General features: G+C 39.5%; 1 protein-coding gene across 6 annotated transcripts in view; it reads left to right on the top strand.

The window, feature by feature from the left end:
• Window positions 1-16,711, top strand: part of LINGO2 (leucine rich repeat and Ig domain containing 2) — a 1,524,944-nt gene extending 1,508,233 nt beyond the window's left edge. For all 6 annotated transcript variants that reach the window (XM_042243510.2, XM_060411026.1, XM_060411027.1 and 3 more), the window contains one exon: window positions 1,778-16,711. In XM_042243510.2, the coding sequence (XP_042099444.1) occupies window positions 1,813-3,633 (1,821 nt within the window). In that variant the 5' untranslated portion in view covers window positions 1,778-1,812 and the 3' untranslated portion in view covers window positions 3,634-16,711. The remainder of the gene's footprint in view (window positions 1-1,777) is intronic.
• The last annotated feature ends 482 nt before the right edge of the window (window positions 16,712-17,193 follow it).

Raw genomic sequence — 17,193 nt, 5'->3', positions numbered from 1 at the left:
ATCCATACATGACCATTGGAAAAACCATAGCCTTGACTAGATGGACCTTTTTTGGCAAAGTGATGTCTCTGCTTTTCAACATGTTATCTAGGTTGGTCATAACTTTTCTTCCAAGGAGTAAGCGTCTTTTAATTTCATGGCTGCAACCACCATCTGCAGTGATTTTGGAGCCCCAAAAAATAAAGTCTGACACTGTTTCCACTGTTTCCCCATCTATTTCCCATCTCCCTCTAATTGATTTTAGTAGCACTTTCTGCATTTATGCTTTTGTCCTACATTTTGAGGCCATTTTTTCTAGTGATTCACTATTCAGTTTGTTCTTGTCATTTTTATGGATAGATGTGTTTAGATATAGACATAGTTATATATACATAGACATATGTAAACACTGATTGAAGATTTATACTCTTAAATGATTCAGGAGTGAATGCTGAAGTTTTATCAAATTCCTCTATATCTAAAAACATTACTTTAAACTACTTGCCCTTGAGTAAACATGGTGTCCGTGGATGAAGCACACCCCTGGGGATCTCAGGTTCATGCTTCTTCATAACATACTTCTCACTATTCAACTGAGCAGTAAGTTCAGTGTCTGCTTAATGACATACATTTAAAACATAGTTCCAATCTCGTCTGATATCTATTTAATTTCAGCTTAACAGGTTTAATGGGTTTGAATTTGAATACGAAAAAATGATGTTCATTTATTAAAGACTTTTTTTCTCAAAATAATGACTCTTCCCACTCTTACATATTTAACCCAAAAAAATCTTAAAGAATTTTCATCCTCATAGCCACTATGATGCCTCATACCTATGATAAACATGAAGAGTTCCGGGAGATTTTGAGGATTTTTTTGTTTACCTCAAAAGAGAAAAACCTTTTATAAATCAAAATTTGCTGAACTCTGAAAGAGGTACATCTTCTAGTTAAAAGGGACTTTTGGTCGCTCAGATGGTAAAGTCTCTGCCTACAATGAAAGAGACCCGGGTTTGATCCCTGGGCCTGGAAGAGTCCCTGGAGAAGGAACTGGCAATCCACTCCAGTACTCTTGCCTGGAAAATTCCATGGATGGAGGAGCCTGGCAGGCTACCGTCAATGTGGTGACAAAGAGTCTGACATGACTGAACGACTAACACTTTCACTTTAACGGAATATTTACATATGAAGGTGAAACATCTCAACCTCTTTCACTGAATGTAACTGTGTTTTGTCCTTGGAACCCAAGGTTCGTAATGTTCAGTGAAGCTTCTATTCGCTTCATTTTAAAGAGGATGACATCACAAACGTCAGAGATACAGACACTGATTCAAGCTGCATAAATGTCCTCTTAGCCACTGACCTCTGCTTCTGTCCTTTAAGTTCAAAATAAAGCCTTTTGTGAAATGTATTGTTTTGCACCAGTCTGTGCCAGACACTATACTAGTCTTTCGAGAACTCCATGGACAGAAGAGCCTGGAGGGCTGCAGTCCATAGAGTCGCAGAGAGCTGAACATACACAGAGTTGTTCAGTACTGAAACTGTCATAACTCTAGAAAGGTACTATCACTGTCCCTCTTATTTCCATTTCACAGCCAAGAAAACTGAAGTACAGGGAGGCGAAATATTAATAACTTACCCACGACCCTGTTAATGATGGCAGCTCTCAGGTTTAAAGGTCAGATCAGATCTGCAGCCCTCCAAATCTAGGGTCTTTTCCATTGTACTCACTGTCTCCTTTATGTCTCTTTACCTACCTATTTCCTAACTCAGTTTTTCTTCCTCCCTTCTCCTGCAGGCCCGTGACCAAGGTGTAGACTAAGACGGGGAGTCATGCTTCACACGGCCTTATCATGTTGGCAGCCATTCCTGGGTCTGGCTGTGGTCTTAATCTTCATGGGATCCACCATTGGCTGCCCTGCTCGCTGCGAGTGCTCGGCCCAGAACAAATCTGTTAGCTGCCACAGGAGGAGGTTGCTCACCATCCCAGAGGGCATTCCCATCGAGACCAAAATCTTGGACCTCAGCAAGAACAGGCTGAAAAGCATCAACCCCGAAGAATTCATCTCTTACCCTCTGCTGGAGGAGATAGACTTGAGTGACAACATCATTGCCAATGTGGAGCCAGGAGCCTTTAACAATCTCTTCAACCTGCGTTCCCTCCGCCTGAAGGGCAATCGCCTGAAGTTGGTCCCTTTGGGGGTCTTCACGGGCCTCTCCAACCTCACCAAGCTTGACATTAGTGAGAATAAAATTGTCATTTTACTGGACTACATGTTCCAGGATTTGCATAACCTGAAGTCTCTAGAAGTGGGGGACAACGATTTGGTTTATATATCACACCGGGCCTTCAGTGGACTGCTTAGCTTGGAGCAGCTCACACTGGAGAAATGTAACCTCACTGCGGTACCCACAGAAGCCCTCTCACACCTCCGCAGCCTCATCAGCCTGCACCTGAAGCATCTCAATATCAACAACATGCCCGTGTATGCCTTTAAAAGACTGTTCCACCTGAAACATCTAGAGATTGACTATTGGCCTTTACTGGATATGATGCCTGCCAACAGCCTCTATGGTCTCAACCTCACCTCCCTCTCCATCACCAACACCAACCTATCCACCGTCCCCTTCCTTGCCTTTAAACACCTGGTCTACCTGACCCATCTGAACCTCTCCTACAATCCCATCAGCACTATTGAGGCAGGCATGTTCTCTGACCTGATCCGCCTCCAAGAGCTTCATATAGTGGGGGCCCAGCTCCGCACCATTGAGCCTCACTCCTTCCAAGGGCTCCGCTTCCTTCGTGTGCTCAATGTGTCTCAGAACCTTCTGGAAACTCTGGAAGAGAACGTCTTCTCCTCCCCGAGGGCTTTGGAGGTCCTGAGCATTAACAACAATCCTCTGGCCTGTGACTGCCGTCTCCTATGGATCCTTCAGCGGCACCCAACCCTGCAGTTCGGTGGCCAGCAGCCCATGTGCGCTGGTCCAGACACTATCCGCGAGAGGTCTTTCAAAGATTTCCACAGCACTGCCCTTTCTTTTTACTTCACCTGCAAAAAACCCAGAATCCGTGACAAGAAGTTGCAGCATCTGCTTGTGGATGAGGGCCAGACGGTACAGCTGGAATGCAATGCCGACGGAGACCCTCAGCCTGTGATCTCCTGGGTGACACCTCGAAGGCGGTTCATCACCACCAAGTCCAATGGAAGAGCCACCGTGCTGGGTGATGGCACCTTGGAGATCCGCTTCGCCCAGGATCAAGACAGCGGGATGTACGTCTGCATCGCTAGCAATGCTGCCGGGAATGACACCTTCACGGCCTCCTTAACTGTCAAAGGATTCGCTTCAGACCGCTTTCTTTATGCCAACAGGACCCCTATGTACATGACCGACTCCAATGACACCATTTCCAATGGCACCAATGCCAATACTTTCTCCTTGGACCTTAAGACAATACTGGTGTCGACAGCCATGGGCTGTTTCACCTTCCTGGGAGTCGTGTTATTTTGCTTTCTCCTCCTTTTTGTGTGGAGCCGAGGGAAAGGCAAACACAAAAACAGCATTGACCTTGAGTACGTGCCCCGAAAAAACAACGGTGCTGTCGTGGAAGGGGAGGTGGCTGGACCCAGGAGATTCAACATGAAAATGATTTGAGGGTTGGCCGCTCCAACTATTGTTTCTGTGTCATTGTCTGTAACCAGTGAGCCAGCCTGGCACAAGAAAAGTACTAGGTTAAAAGGCAGCTTAGTGCAGCTTCCCCTGTGTCAATGCAGGGTCCGCAGAAGCAGGAGGACTTGTGATGGAGACGCTCCACCTAGAGGCAGGCAGGCATGTGTCAGAGCCCTTCACACAGTGGGGTACTAATTGTTTGCATTGCAAATACTGGCATTCTGGGGATCTCAGTAATGAACCTGAAGCTTCGGCTCATGCTCACGGACAGTTACTCAACCTTTTCTACCACTGCAAAAACAGAAGAAGAAATCAAAAGGAGCAACCTACAATGTAGGATTTACGTATTAAAAAGACACATTTGTCTAAACCATACTCGACAGAAAAATTTGTATCTGATTCTCCTTTGTTAAAAGCCTTGCATCATCCCATACTGTTGGTTCAACACCACAAAGAAATCAATATATTCTTTACTCTTCTCTCTTTTTTTTTTCTTTTTGGAAACATATATGCTGTATATGTTTTGAAGCAATATGAATGAGAGGTTGTGCTTTTTAGTTACACACCACTATCGACCCAAGTGTGACTTCACCTTCCTTTACATAGAGATAACCCTGAGACTAGATCCCTGGAGTTATGGGTGGATATATGTGGAGAGATGAGTTTTGTCTGATGTAGGATGCCAAGAGATAGGACCCAAGGCAAAAATGCCCAACTCTGTTAACTTCTGTTATTATAAATAAAGGCATGTGCCTAGTTTTGATACAGAATGGAATATTTTTTATACTTGTGATATCACACTGGACCAGTTTACTGTAACAAAGCCTTTGGTTTCTCCAGAAAGTGGTGTGTCACTGTTTACACCCGTAAAATGCAAGGTAGGTGTCAATAATGAAACTTTTTCCTTTAACCACAACTCGATTTTACTTTCATCAATTGCTACTAAGGGAAGAGGATGTGATGTTTATATCTACTCCTAGGGTAATATTCAGCTCATAGCTAAGATCAAAAAAAATTCAGATGTGTAAAGCTCTCTGGATAATAAGTTCTTCTCAGATGCCAACAGAAACCAGGGCAATCCATACAACTAAGGATCTGTTTTAAAAACAATGTTGTCTGAAGGCTGGATCACTGCCAGTTTGAGGGGTCATCTGGCTTACTGCACCTCTGAGGTTGTCTATTCAAATACTCTACACACAGTATCATCTTAAATGCACAACTCCAGGGTGTCTCCCTGCTTCCTTTCCAAGGAGATATTGATTTTTATTTTGAAAGCTGTCTGGAATCTGTCTTGTTTTTAAAGAAGTGGCAAAAAGCAAGGTGGATTTAAAAGCACTTACTGATATTATTTTTTTTCTCCACTGAGGAAAAGCTAAGATTTACCCCTATAAATAGGTTAAACTATGCTGACACTTTTTCACCCCTCTGAATGAATTTGTCCAATTCAGTTTGTATTAATGATTGTTACTCAAGTGAAAATATTATAGTGTAAAAAAAATGGCATCATGCCATTCCCACCAGTGATCTGGTTCAACTGAGACATAATTCCATTTGGCTGAAGGCTGAGTCAGTGGTTTTCAAAGCAGATACAGCTGACCCTTGAACGTGGGAGTTAGGGGTGATGATCCCTGTGTGGTTGAAATCTTCATATAACTTATAATTGGCCCACAAGTCTGCATCCATGGATTCAACCAACCTCAGATCACATAGTATCAATACTTGTAGTATATATGGTTGGAAAAAATTTGTGTATAAGTGGACCTGCACAGTTCATGCCCAGGTTGTTCAAAGGTCAACTATAATCATATGATCTGGGAAAGCACTGACTATAGTGTATTCATGACATGTGATATATTTAATTAGCATAGAAGAGACAGATTTCTACACTTTTCACACTTTGAGAAGAACCTTAAAAAGAGCACCCTTTGGTACAGTGTGTAAGCTGGAATAGAAGGTGTCTGGCATTTGTTTCTTGACATATCACATTGGAAGTTTAACTTCCAAAGAGCTGACTTTTTGAGTAACTTCAGTAAAATAAAAGTGACCCCAGTAAAAAAGTGACAGGTCCAAAAATTGTTTTGCCAACTGGATAGCAGCATGTTTAAACATAGTTCTCCCTTAATAAAGGGTGGAAATGAGATAGAAAGATTGAAGAATGGACTGCCTGAGTAATTTTTCATTTGACTTTCCTGATGATTATCATAGACCATTTAGAAATTCATTTTCCTCTTATGGAAATTACCTTATTTATATCTAACAATGAGTCAAGATCTGCTATAAATTCTATCACAGTTCCAACTTGTATGGAAATGGAACAGAATCTTTCAATTCTAAAATGAACAAAGTTAAAGTAGACAGAGTCTTCATGTCAATGTATGGCAAAACCAATACAGTATTGTAAAGTAAAGTAAAAATAAAAATTAAAAAAAAAGTTAGTGGAGAATACTTTGTTTGGAATAAGTATTTAACTAATTGCCCATCTGGAAAAAAAAAGAGAGAGAGAGAGAGAAAGAAACATTTAGCAGTTAATAACAGGGCTTTGAGATTCTGCTATTTTCTGTCAAAATAAAAGTGGACCAAAAAGCTTAGGCAAATGAAATTGGATTAAAGTCAACCCATCCATGAAAAGATTTAGTTATTATTCCACAGGAAGTAAAGAGACTGCACTTTCTTGGGGGTTTATATACTGTGATCCCTGGAACAAGTTATTTAGGATATTAATAAGTGTTCTTTCCAAAAAAGTCTCATAAACTAATAAGTTGGGGAAATGATGCATGCTGTAACAACCTCTTGGAGGTTCAATATATATTTGAGCCAAATAAATCTTCTAAAAAGTTCAGTAAACATGAATGTTATTTAATTTTGCTTACCTTGAGGTTTCTCCAACTTATTTGAGCATGAGGCACTTCTTTTCATGATATAACTATTAAACATCTTGAAAAACTAGAGCTTCGCAGAACCCAGTTCAGTTAACACTGGACTGGAGTTGTACTCTTCTGAATTATTCCTAAACCCAATGTTTCCAAGAAGAGTAAAATTACTATTTGAATTGGGTTCCAATGGATTACAAAAAGTAGGCCACTTGGATGAATGATCTGATCATACAAATGAACTGGCCAGAAAGTTCTAGCAGGAGCTGTGACTTTGTCTGAAGCATCATAGTAATGGATTAACAAGTAACTGAATGGCCACTTAATTTTCTACATTCTATCTGTTCAGATCTTGGGTTCCTTTTTATAACTGTAAAGCTTTGATCTTGGGTTCCATTGACTAGAACTTTGACACTCTAGTATAAAACTTCACAAAGGGAATTTTCCCTTGTGACTTCAGCTTACCTCTTTATTAGATCCAACTAGACTGCAACAAACAATAATATCTTACATCAGCACATGGGACAAATTTTCCCCTAGTAGTCATCTAGGGGTTATCAGTCTTCCCAGAGTATTTTTTTTCAAACTGTCCCAAGAAGAAATACAGTTGTTTGGCTCAGCATTTAATTCTGGGTTGACCAGTTCTCTGTGAATACTAAGCATCTTCAATGAAGTATACTCTCTAGGCATTAAATTTCAAGAAGAAAAATTCCCTGGCTAAAGACCTAATTGAGAAAATTGATCTATTCTGTTAGAGTATGATAACTCAAATGATTTGGCCTAATGTGTTTCTGGCAAGTGATTTCTACCTTTCCAAATTCTCATGTTACTTTTTAAAATTTTTCATTGCATTTATGAGTTTTTCAAATATTCTCAAAGTTTGAAAATGTAACCCTAGAATTGCCAAGACTTGTACTTCCTAGTCCCAGAGGACATTTTCATAACTCTAGCTTTGCTCAAGTTTCTCAGAAATTTTTTTTATCACCAACAGCCCCCACTCCACACCCCACCCAGTAGTATAAAGGCATTCAGGATTTTCTCTACAGTCTTCAAGGTGGATTCTTTCTCCATTGTTTGGTCAAATCTGTTCTCTTCAGTTCTCAGAGGAGCCCAGAAATTATAATCTTCTATGATTTTTTTTAATCATTTAAATCTCACCTGCAAATCTTAAATTTTAAGCCTGACTTTTGTCACTTTCCATAACTCAATCAGGAACAAATATATAATATAAGGTAGAAAAAAGAGGCTGTAATCCTGGAAAAGAAAAATTTAGTGGAGCCCCATGTAAATTTACTTACCCTTCTAGGACCTCCCTTTATCTCCACACCAAGACATTTGCTTTAACTTCAGTAACTGTGCTCAGAAGATATTCAGCATCACAAATATGTCTTGAAGCTTTCTAGGGAAAAAAAAAATCATTTTCAACTTAGAAGGCTAAGTGATGACCCAAAAATATATATATATATCAAAAGTCTAAAGAAAGGTTGGAGGGAGACACTTGAATCCACTTTAATCCTATTTCCTTTCTAATTTTTATAGTTATCTTCTTAACTGAAGAAGCATCGTCTTTAACTTTCATCACTGTCTTTTTATCCCTATTACCTATGTCCAGGTCACCTTTATAGAACTCACAATAAGCCATTCCAAATGGACTTTGTGCCATGTGAGCCTAGTAACAAAACATGTGGGGCCAAAGCCATTCATTCTACACAGTACTTACGTAAAGATTTATCCCTTTATTCCTGGGAGTAAAGCCTTAGAAACATTCCCCATTAGACCAAGACATCAGGTGCCTGGTAATTTCCATTGACTTTCCACAGCTGGCTTTAAGAGTCCTATCCTTTCTACTAAAATCCTTGCTATTTTCTGAAGGAGGAGTTCTGGAGTTATCCTTGCAGTTGTGTATGGAAGGCCTTGAGGGATGAAGTATTGTCTGACTTGTTGATTTCTGAGTTCCACATTAAGTAGCAGAGTGTGCTTCCTAGTACTTTGGCAAACATTTGACATGAAACTCTGTTACTCTTCCCCTAACTCCTTCAAAAACCATTCCACGGGGAGCCTTCTCAGTCTCACTCCAGCAAAAGTCCCGCTACAGGAAAGGACAGTTTCACAATGAACAAGATCAAAATGTGAACTGCTTCACCACAATATTTAGCTAAATTACCTAGCAAAAAAGGTTAAGGAGCCATAGGCCTGGATTGGCAAGATTTGGCCAAGTAAACTGCATTTTCCATCAACAATGAAAGATAGGTTTCCAAATCTGACATTGGCTTTTCTGTTTTGATAGCAGTAAACGTAGCTGAATATTTTTTTTTTTAGTTTTTTTTTTAATTTTAAAATCTTTAATTCTTACATGCGTTCCCAAACATGAACCCCCCTCCCACCTCCCCTCCCCATAACATCTCTGTGGGTCATCCCCATGCACCAGCCCCAAGCATGCTGTATCCTGCGTCAGACATAGACTGGCGATTCAATTCTTACATGATAGTATACATGTTAGAATATTTTCTCAAAAAACATCAGAGAATGGAAACTGCTTACCGTGTTATAAGCTTTTCAACAGGTTGTCTAGGATAAATGTTTGCACCAAAAAAAAAAAAGACAATTAGAAAGTTTGTAAAAGCTTTGATTTTCTAAAACAGGCCTGAACTGAAATTGATGTTCCTCTTCCAAAATATGGGAATATGATCAAGACAAACTTGCATGTACCCCAGACTGCCCTTCTCCAGTTGGCCAAAGTCTTTAAGACCTCTTCTCTCTCCCCCTCCCCCACCTTCTCCTTAAGAACATGCTGAATAGGAAGGAGGAAAAGAGCATGGGCCACTGAGTCCCCTGAGACAGCTCACGGAGACAGGAAAGCTTTGGTACCCCCCCCAATCCTGCCTCCTTTCCTGATGCCACCACTGAAAGGATCCCTCATTCTCCAGCTCTCCCTGCCCCACCACTGTCATCTCCCAGCTGCTGTCACACCCTATCAATGAATGTTCTCTCGAGGGAAAAGTCTCCTTTCATTGGTACTCAGAAATTCTTGAGTAATTGTTAAACCGGAAATTGCTTTTTTTTCAAAAGCCGTCTAGCCTATCTCACAGAACACTTAAAAGTTAAGACTTACCATTCACATAATTACAAGGTGACAGCAATCTGCAAGTTGAATGATTCTGATTTTTTTTCTCTCTCTCTTTCAGAAGCAGGTGGGTTGATATAATGCCAGCCTTAAATAGAAGCTTTATTTATAGCCTTAGCAGAATGAGCAAAGAGCTGGCATAATCAAGAGAGTACTGCATATTTTAAGGAAGGCTTTACCTTTAATATGCAAAATAGCCATTAGAAGACAACAAAAATGCAATTGTACATTCTCCTAAATTGGTTAACTGTATTAATTCCAATAAAGTTCGAAAGATAACTTTCCATCCTACAAATGGGTCAGAGTCAAAGATGTATCTATCCTACAAGGACAAAACAGAAAATGCCCCAAAATCACCCCAGAAATTCAGTTGCCGTGTTAGCTTTCTTCATTTCCTTGCAAACCTCCTATTCTAAATTGCTTAAATATATTTAATCCCCACTACCATGAAATCAATACTGTAACACAGTGTAATCAACAAACAATGATTATGCAGGAGAGTAAATCAGACTTTCAAAAAAAAAAAAATTCGATCTTTACCACAATGTGTGTCCAGCAACACACTGAGTCAGACATACCTGTGTGATGGCAAGAGACAGACACTTAAGTCATGAACAAACTCTTTAGAGGCTGTTTGGAAGGAACCATGCTCTTTTCCTCCCTAGTTATAAAATCAAGTGTACCACACACACATGTGTTGCTTTGATACACAAGTCAGTTGTCTTATATTTTATCCTTTTCCTTATGGTATGAAATGTCCCAGATAATTAATTTAAATGCTATTGTTTATATATACATATATAAATATGAGGGGGAGGGTGATTTGATTTTTTTAAGTGTTTAAATAAAATGTGACTGTTTTAAAAGCTGATAAGCTTGAGCAGGAGAAAAAGAGAGACAGAAAGTGGGTGTGTGTGTTTCTTTAATGTCTTATCAAAGTCTTATTCTGGGAATATCCTATGATTGGAAGTTACTAACCAACAACCTTTAAAACTTCTTTTTTTCTTTAATGCCTGATAGCTTGTTTTTATTCTCAAAAAAAAAAATAGTGCTAATGACAAAAGTACCTTGATTTATATTTGTGTACCACTGATAATTATTATTGACTTATTGTGGGCATGTTTTGTTTTTAACTTGTAAAAACAAGTTAACTTATTTTATTAACATGTAAAATAAGAACACATGTTTTCTTTACTAATGTAAAGGGCTTAAGCATATGATATCTCAGTTAAAACCATTTGGCTATTATTAAGGGGAAAAAATGAAATGTAATAAAAAACTATTAGAGTCATCTATCAGAAAATACTCCCTATTGAGAGAGGTCGGTTATATGAGCCTTGCTCATGAGGAACATAAGCTTGCTTAAATATCTTTAACATTGTGATTAGACCAGATAATCTATAAATAACTCCAGTCAGAGAAGCACTAGGCCCAGGGGAATCAATCTACCGCTGTGATGAAAGGAAACCACTCAGAGAGGAATCAGAGGCCAGGCTTTCAGATTCTTCATAAGCAAAATGTCCAAGGAGCCATGATTTGACCTGCTGAAAATCCAAATTTAGGTCATACCGTGCATACTAGAGGGCTTCCCTGCTGGCTCAGCTGGTGAGGAATCTGCTTGCAATGCAAGAGGCCCGAGTTTGATCCCTGGGTTGGGAAGATCCCCTGGAGAAGGGAAAGGCTACACACTCCAGTATTCTGGCCTGGAGAATTCCATGGGCTGCATAGTCCATGAGGTCGCAAAGAGTCAGACATGACTGAGCGACTTTCACTTTCTTATACTAGAAAGATACTCTACTTTACTGAAGATAAATCCTGCACCACTTGCAGAATCATCCCATCCATTACAGTTGGTTACAGAAGCAAGTAATGGCCGTGACTTTAGGCATGAAATATATTTGAACAAGTACTGTAGGCTCCAGCAAGCCAAACACACAACATGATCATCTATGAGTCAGCTTTCACTCAGCCAACTATCTATGATTGAGACATCATGTAAGATAGGAAGGCACAAAAAATTAAAACAGAGAAGTCTTTTGTCTTCAGGCATGTTGACAACAAAGGAAAGAAGCCTGTCTAACGTAAAAGCGGAAAAGAACTAACCATGTAAAAACTACCCTCATGCAATCTTTCTTCTGAGAGCAAAGGTGTTCTCTCCTTACTTTTGGTGCTTAAGGGAACAGGCTTTGGGGAGGTATGCTCAGGTAGCTGTCATCCTGTGTTTTCATCTTCACCCCTAGAGCTCATGCTAGATGTCTTCCAGTGAAGAGGGAGTGAGTGGAGGAAGCAGAGAGCTGGCAAGGATGTGACCTGGAAGCCATACTGATAAATGACCAAAAAGCCCAAGATCACTGCTAGGCAGCAGAATGCACTCTCATTCTGAAGCTGCTAGTAAGAAATGCAGAAAAGGCCTCCTTGCTATTCTTTAATTATAGGATGAAGAGCTTACCACCAGAAAGGGGTTTCCTTCTCCTGAAGATTTTTTTTTTTTTTGGTATTGCCAAAGCTATGTGTCACCTGAATGAAAGTGGGCTTTCATTGTATACCACTAAACTAGCATGACCAAAACAAAAAAGTTTCCATGAATAGTTAGGAATACATCTCTGTCAACTAATACATCACAAGTTAGGTTGTCCAATAAACTCCCTGATCAGGAAGAAGATAGCCCTAATACTTCAGGACTTTTTCTTAAACAAGGATAAGAGGGAAGAAGACAATATAATGGAGTCAAAATTTTAAATAAACAATATACTCAACTCCAGAGAAGGTGATGGCACCCCACTCCAGTACTCTTGCCTGGAAAATCCCATGGACGGAGGAGCCTGGAAGGCTGCAGTCCATGGGGTCGCAAAGAGTTGGACACGAATGAGCGATGTCACATTCACTTTTCACTTTTATGCATTGGAGAAGGAAATGGCAACCCACTCCTGGAGAATCCAAGGGACAGGGGAGCCTGGTGGGCTGCCGTCTATGGGGTCACACAGAGTCGGACACGACTGCAGCGACTTAGCAGCATACTCAACTCAGCAGCCTGGCTTCTGGCTCTATCCTTATAAAGACATTCTGGCCATATGTTGCTTCATACATTTAGAAGCCAATCAGAGTTGTGAGTTGGGATGGGAGTTGCTGGACTTCTTCTCCCTCTCATTCTCCTTGGTTATGAGTATATCACTCCAGGTGATTCCAGGTGTCATTTGATACAGTCAAAATAAGAGTTAAGAGTTCCTAGATACTCCCATTAAGGCAGATAAGTATATTGTAGAACTCAATATTCTCTTCATAATCACCTCATTGTCAGACCTAAAACACAAGATGTGAAGATTAATGTGGAATAAGACCAAGTCAAGGAGAACACTGAAACACCTTAATGGGATTCCTGAGTGGAAATTCACCTGGGAATTCTGCCACTGATGGGTGGAAAAATTGAAAATGCTGGCTTGTAGGGCTCCTCACTCCCGTGCCTTTCATTAACTCTTATAAACACCTAAATGCAAAAACTATGATCCTCTATTTAAAAAAAAATGGATTCAGAAGGATATCCCTTGTTATAGCTATACAGGCATTGTATCATTCCATAATACTCTGAACTGTGTAATTCAGAATATTAGAACATGTCAATAAGTCTCTCTATATAGTACATGTCATTTAATGCCAGATACACACACACATACTAAGAACCACACATACTAAGAACCATCTGGAGAAAGACAAAGGAAAAGAAAAGGTAGATGGAAAATACATGGGTTATCTGAGAATTCCCATGATTCTGTTTGCCTCTAATAAGAAAAATTAAAAACAGAATCCAATCACTAAGAAGACAGGGGTAAGAAGAAAATCCAAGGAAAGTCTCTATGAAAAACAGCATACTATTACATAGGTTATCTCTTTGCTTGAAAGACCTAAATCTTATATATGATTGTGGAAGTTAGTCATATATTGAATAATTTTGTTTGCTGTCACATTGGGAGATCAATTCATTTACCAGATACTCCTCATTTATATGAGCCTTCTCTATCCACAGCATTGCTCCTCATATTATTCTTAAGCACAAGAAATCAAGCCTGCTGGTGCCATAGCACAGAGAGGCAATTCACTACCTTGAATCTACAGTATTCTTTTGCTCAGTCACTAAGTCTTGTCTGACTCTTTGCATCCCCATGGACTGTAGCCTGCCAGGCTCCTTTGTCCATGGAATTTCTTTTTTTTTTTTTTTTTTAGTTTTTTATTTTTTAAATTTTAAAATCTTTAATTCTTACATGCGTTCCCAAACATGAACCCCCCTCCCACCTCCCTCCCCATAACATCTCTCTGGGTCATCCCCATGCACCAGCCCCAAGCATGCTGTATCCTGCGTCAGACATAGACTGGCGATTCAATTCTTACATGATAGTATACATGTTAGAATGCCATTCTCCCAAATCATCCCACCCTCTCCCTCTCCCTCTGAGTCCAAAAGTCCGTTATACACATCTGTGTCTTTTTTCCTGTCTTGCATACAGGGTTGTCATTGCCATCTTCCTAAATTCCATATATATGTGTTAGTATACTGTATTGGTGTTTTTCTTTCTGGCTTACTTCACTCTGTATGGAATTTCTTAGCCAAGAACCCTGGAGTGGGTTGTCATTTCCTTCTCCAACAGTATTCTTTTATTCATGGGCTATTAGCTGGATGTTTGAAAGTCTGAAAGATTACAAAGACCCCAGTTCAATCCCTAGGTGGGGAAGATCCCCTGGAGAAGGGATAGGCTACCCACTCCAATTTTCTTGGGCTTTCCTGGTGGCTCAGGTGGTACAGAATCTGCCTGCAATGCAGGAGAGCTGGCTTTGATCCTTGGGTTGGGAAGGTCCCATGGAGAAGGGCATGGCAACCCACTCCAGTATTCTTGCCTGGAGAATCCCCATGGACAAAGGAGCCTGGTGGGCTACAGTCCGTGGGGTCACAAAGAGTCAGACAGGACAGAGTGACCAAGCACAGCACATTATATACATTCAGTGCTCTTGTGGAAGTTAATCACTTTTTAAAACACACAAATCTATACCATGGTGTTCAGAGCTGCTTTAAGCCTCACTGTGTATTACCATCAGTATAAACATCCTACTGGGAATTAATTTACTAAACAGAGAACAAATGTGAATGCAAAGAGATTACCAAGTCAACTCTACCATCTTGATCTACATAAGCTCTTCTATTTTAGCGACATTTGGAGAATCCAGTTGCCTCTACTTCAATGGTCTCAAGAGCCTTCTATGGCACGACAATTAAAAAAAGAAAAATTGCTGGTTTTAACACAGGGCTGGTTTTGATACATGGCAGCTGTTTTCCGAATCTTCAGGAATAAAAAAAAATTTTTTAATGGGTTTACACAAATGGAAAGTAACTGAAAAGTGTTCCCTGGCTGGTGAGTTCAAGAGAGAAGTAGTTCATTGTTTTCAGTTCAATGTATTTTCAAAACAGGATTTGATAAGAACTGGAGAACACAAGTTTTTCAAATAAATGACAATGAGAAAATAGGTATACATAAGGGAATTTTCTTTTGAAGGTGAATGGATGATGTTTATGTATGAGGCAGTGCCTCTAATAGTGATCATTACAGTTTGGATTTGAAACCAGTAAGTACACAGATTATATATTAACAGTTATTTTAAATGTCTGTGTATCTATATCCTTTGAAATGCTGCCAGTATTAGCTCTAATAGATGCCCACAGGAAATTTAGGAATCTATTTAATTCTTTTCTTCTCATTCTTGATTAGAAATTGGAAATCAGATTTCTCTAGTTCTAGTTTTAAATGTGTACAAGATTTAATTTTCCACCTACACAAGCACAATCTCCATTCATTCACTCATTTACTCTTTCATCAATTTAATCATTTAACACCAACTGAGTAGCCACTATCATACTAACTTCACAGCACATCAATAAATAAAATTGCTATCAATTGCAGCCCCAACTTTAATCCTGCATTTCTCCATATTAACTTCTTTGGCTTCCACATTGACCATAACCGATTTCTCATTCTATCATTCAAATCATGTAGTTTAGAGATGGGCCTTAGTGTCCAAATGGCCAGGTACTAATCTGGCTTTAAGGACCTACCCGCTTTAATGATCCACTCTCAGGGAGTCCGTGTAGTTAAGTTCTAAAAAGACAAGGATTTGGAGTAAGAGTTCTAAGGGCTCTGTCACTGGGTTCATGCTTCTCAATGGGCAATATACTTAGCATCTCTGCATCCCCATCTCTAGAAATGACCATAATACTACCTACCTCACAAGGGTGCTGTGAGGTTTACCGTGAAAGCATGAGGGGATGGTGTGGAGAACTGGGGCCCTAACACAAAGGGGCTACAGGATTTACGGTGGCTAGATGAACTCACTGTGTATGACCCCTTCTCCCCCGGGAGGCCTAGGTCAGCTCCCTCTATAATTAGAATCTAAAATGGCATTGACCATCAATTGGCTTGGTTTATCTCTAATATATGATGTCTAGGAGATCCATCACAAATTCCCCTCTCTTTGAGAGATTTTAGCTTGGAAAAAATGATTAAACTAGTTTTGACAAAAGGTTATGCAATGATTCACTTCCAGGTGCTGGGGGTGGGGTAGTTATTCTAATATGAAACAAGAGTTTGAATGGCTATCTTCAAGGGGATGCATTTCATCGGCGCAATCTATTGCCTAGGGTTTTCTGTTGTTTTCAGTCTGACTCCCCAGCTTTCTGTACCATTGTTTTCACAAACATCCCCGTCTTCCTTTTGTTGGAAGGCAAGCTATAATCCTTGTTTCATGATTCTTTTCATGCCATCTGTTTTGCTCAAAGGACAATTCTTTTCAACAACCATTGTGATTATTTTCTTAAGAGGGTCAATTTTAATTGCCATATTGTTTAGCTAAGCCCTACTGTCTTGGTGTCCTTCAAAATTGTCAGTTGCTTTAAAATACAAGGGTGGGAGGGGAGAGCTGATAAGCACATTGTTGTAATTGATTTGTATGTTTGAATTGTCTTATCAGAAAACAAGGTTATGAATTTCATCTGTTGAGACACAAAAATAAAATACTTTTCCTAAAAAATGTATTTGGCTTTTGAATGTTCTAAAATACCATTTATTCTTCTCCACATCCTTTTAATATTTCATAATAGTATTGCATTACTAATCATATTTGAATCATAACTATAATTATAATAGAAACTCAGCCTTTTCCTACATTCATTACTATAGCTCAATTATTAAATATCTACCTGGGAAACAGTAAAATAAAATTGTTCAAGATTTACAATTGAAAAAAAATCTAGATGAACCTGTTCTGAGGGACCTACATTCAAGGCCAACCACAGAATCACTTAAGACAGATGGGTGTAAATAAATAGGCTTTCCAAGCAGTATAGTAATATGACCTCTTTTCTTTTCAGCAAAAATTGTCACTGCTAGTGATGAGAAATAGCCATGAGATACTATCTCTGTCAGTTGTTGAAATTTTAAGAAATGAGATGAAAACAATTAAACTTGGCTTTTGAAGTATTCCTGGGCCAAGATCTTGCTATAGTAATTTAGA

Source organism: Ovis aries, chromosome 2, assembly GCF_016772045.2.
Source record: "Ovis aries strain OAR_USU_Benz2616 breed Rambouillet chromosome 2, ARS-UI_Ramb_v3.0, whole genome shotgun sequence".
Classification (NCBI taxonomy): domain Eukaryota; kingdom Metazoa; phylum Chordata; class Mammalia; order Artiodactyla; family Bovidae; genus Ovis; species Ovis aries.
The sequence above is the reverse complement of the archived record's forward strand: the minus strand, read 5'-3'. Positions and strand labels throughout refer to the sequence as shown.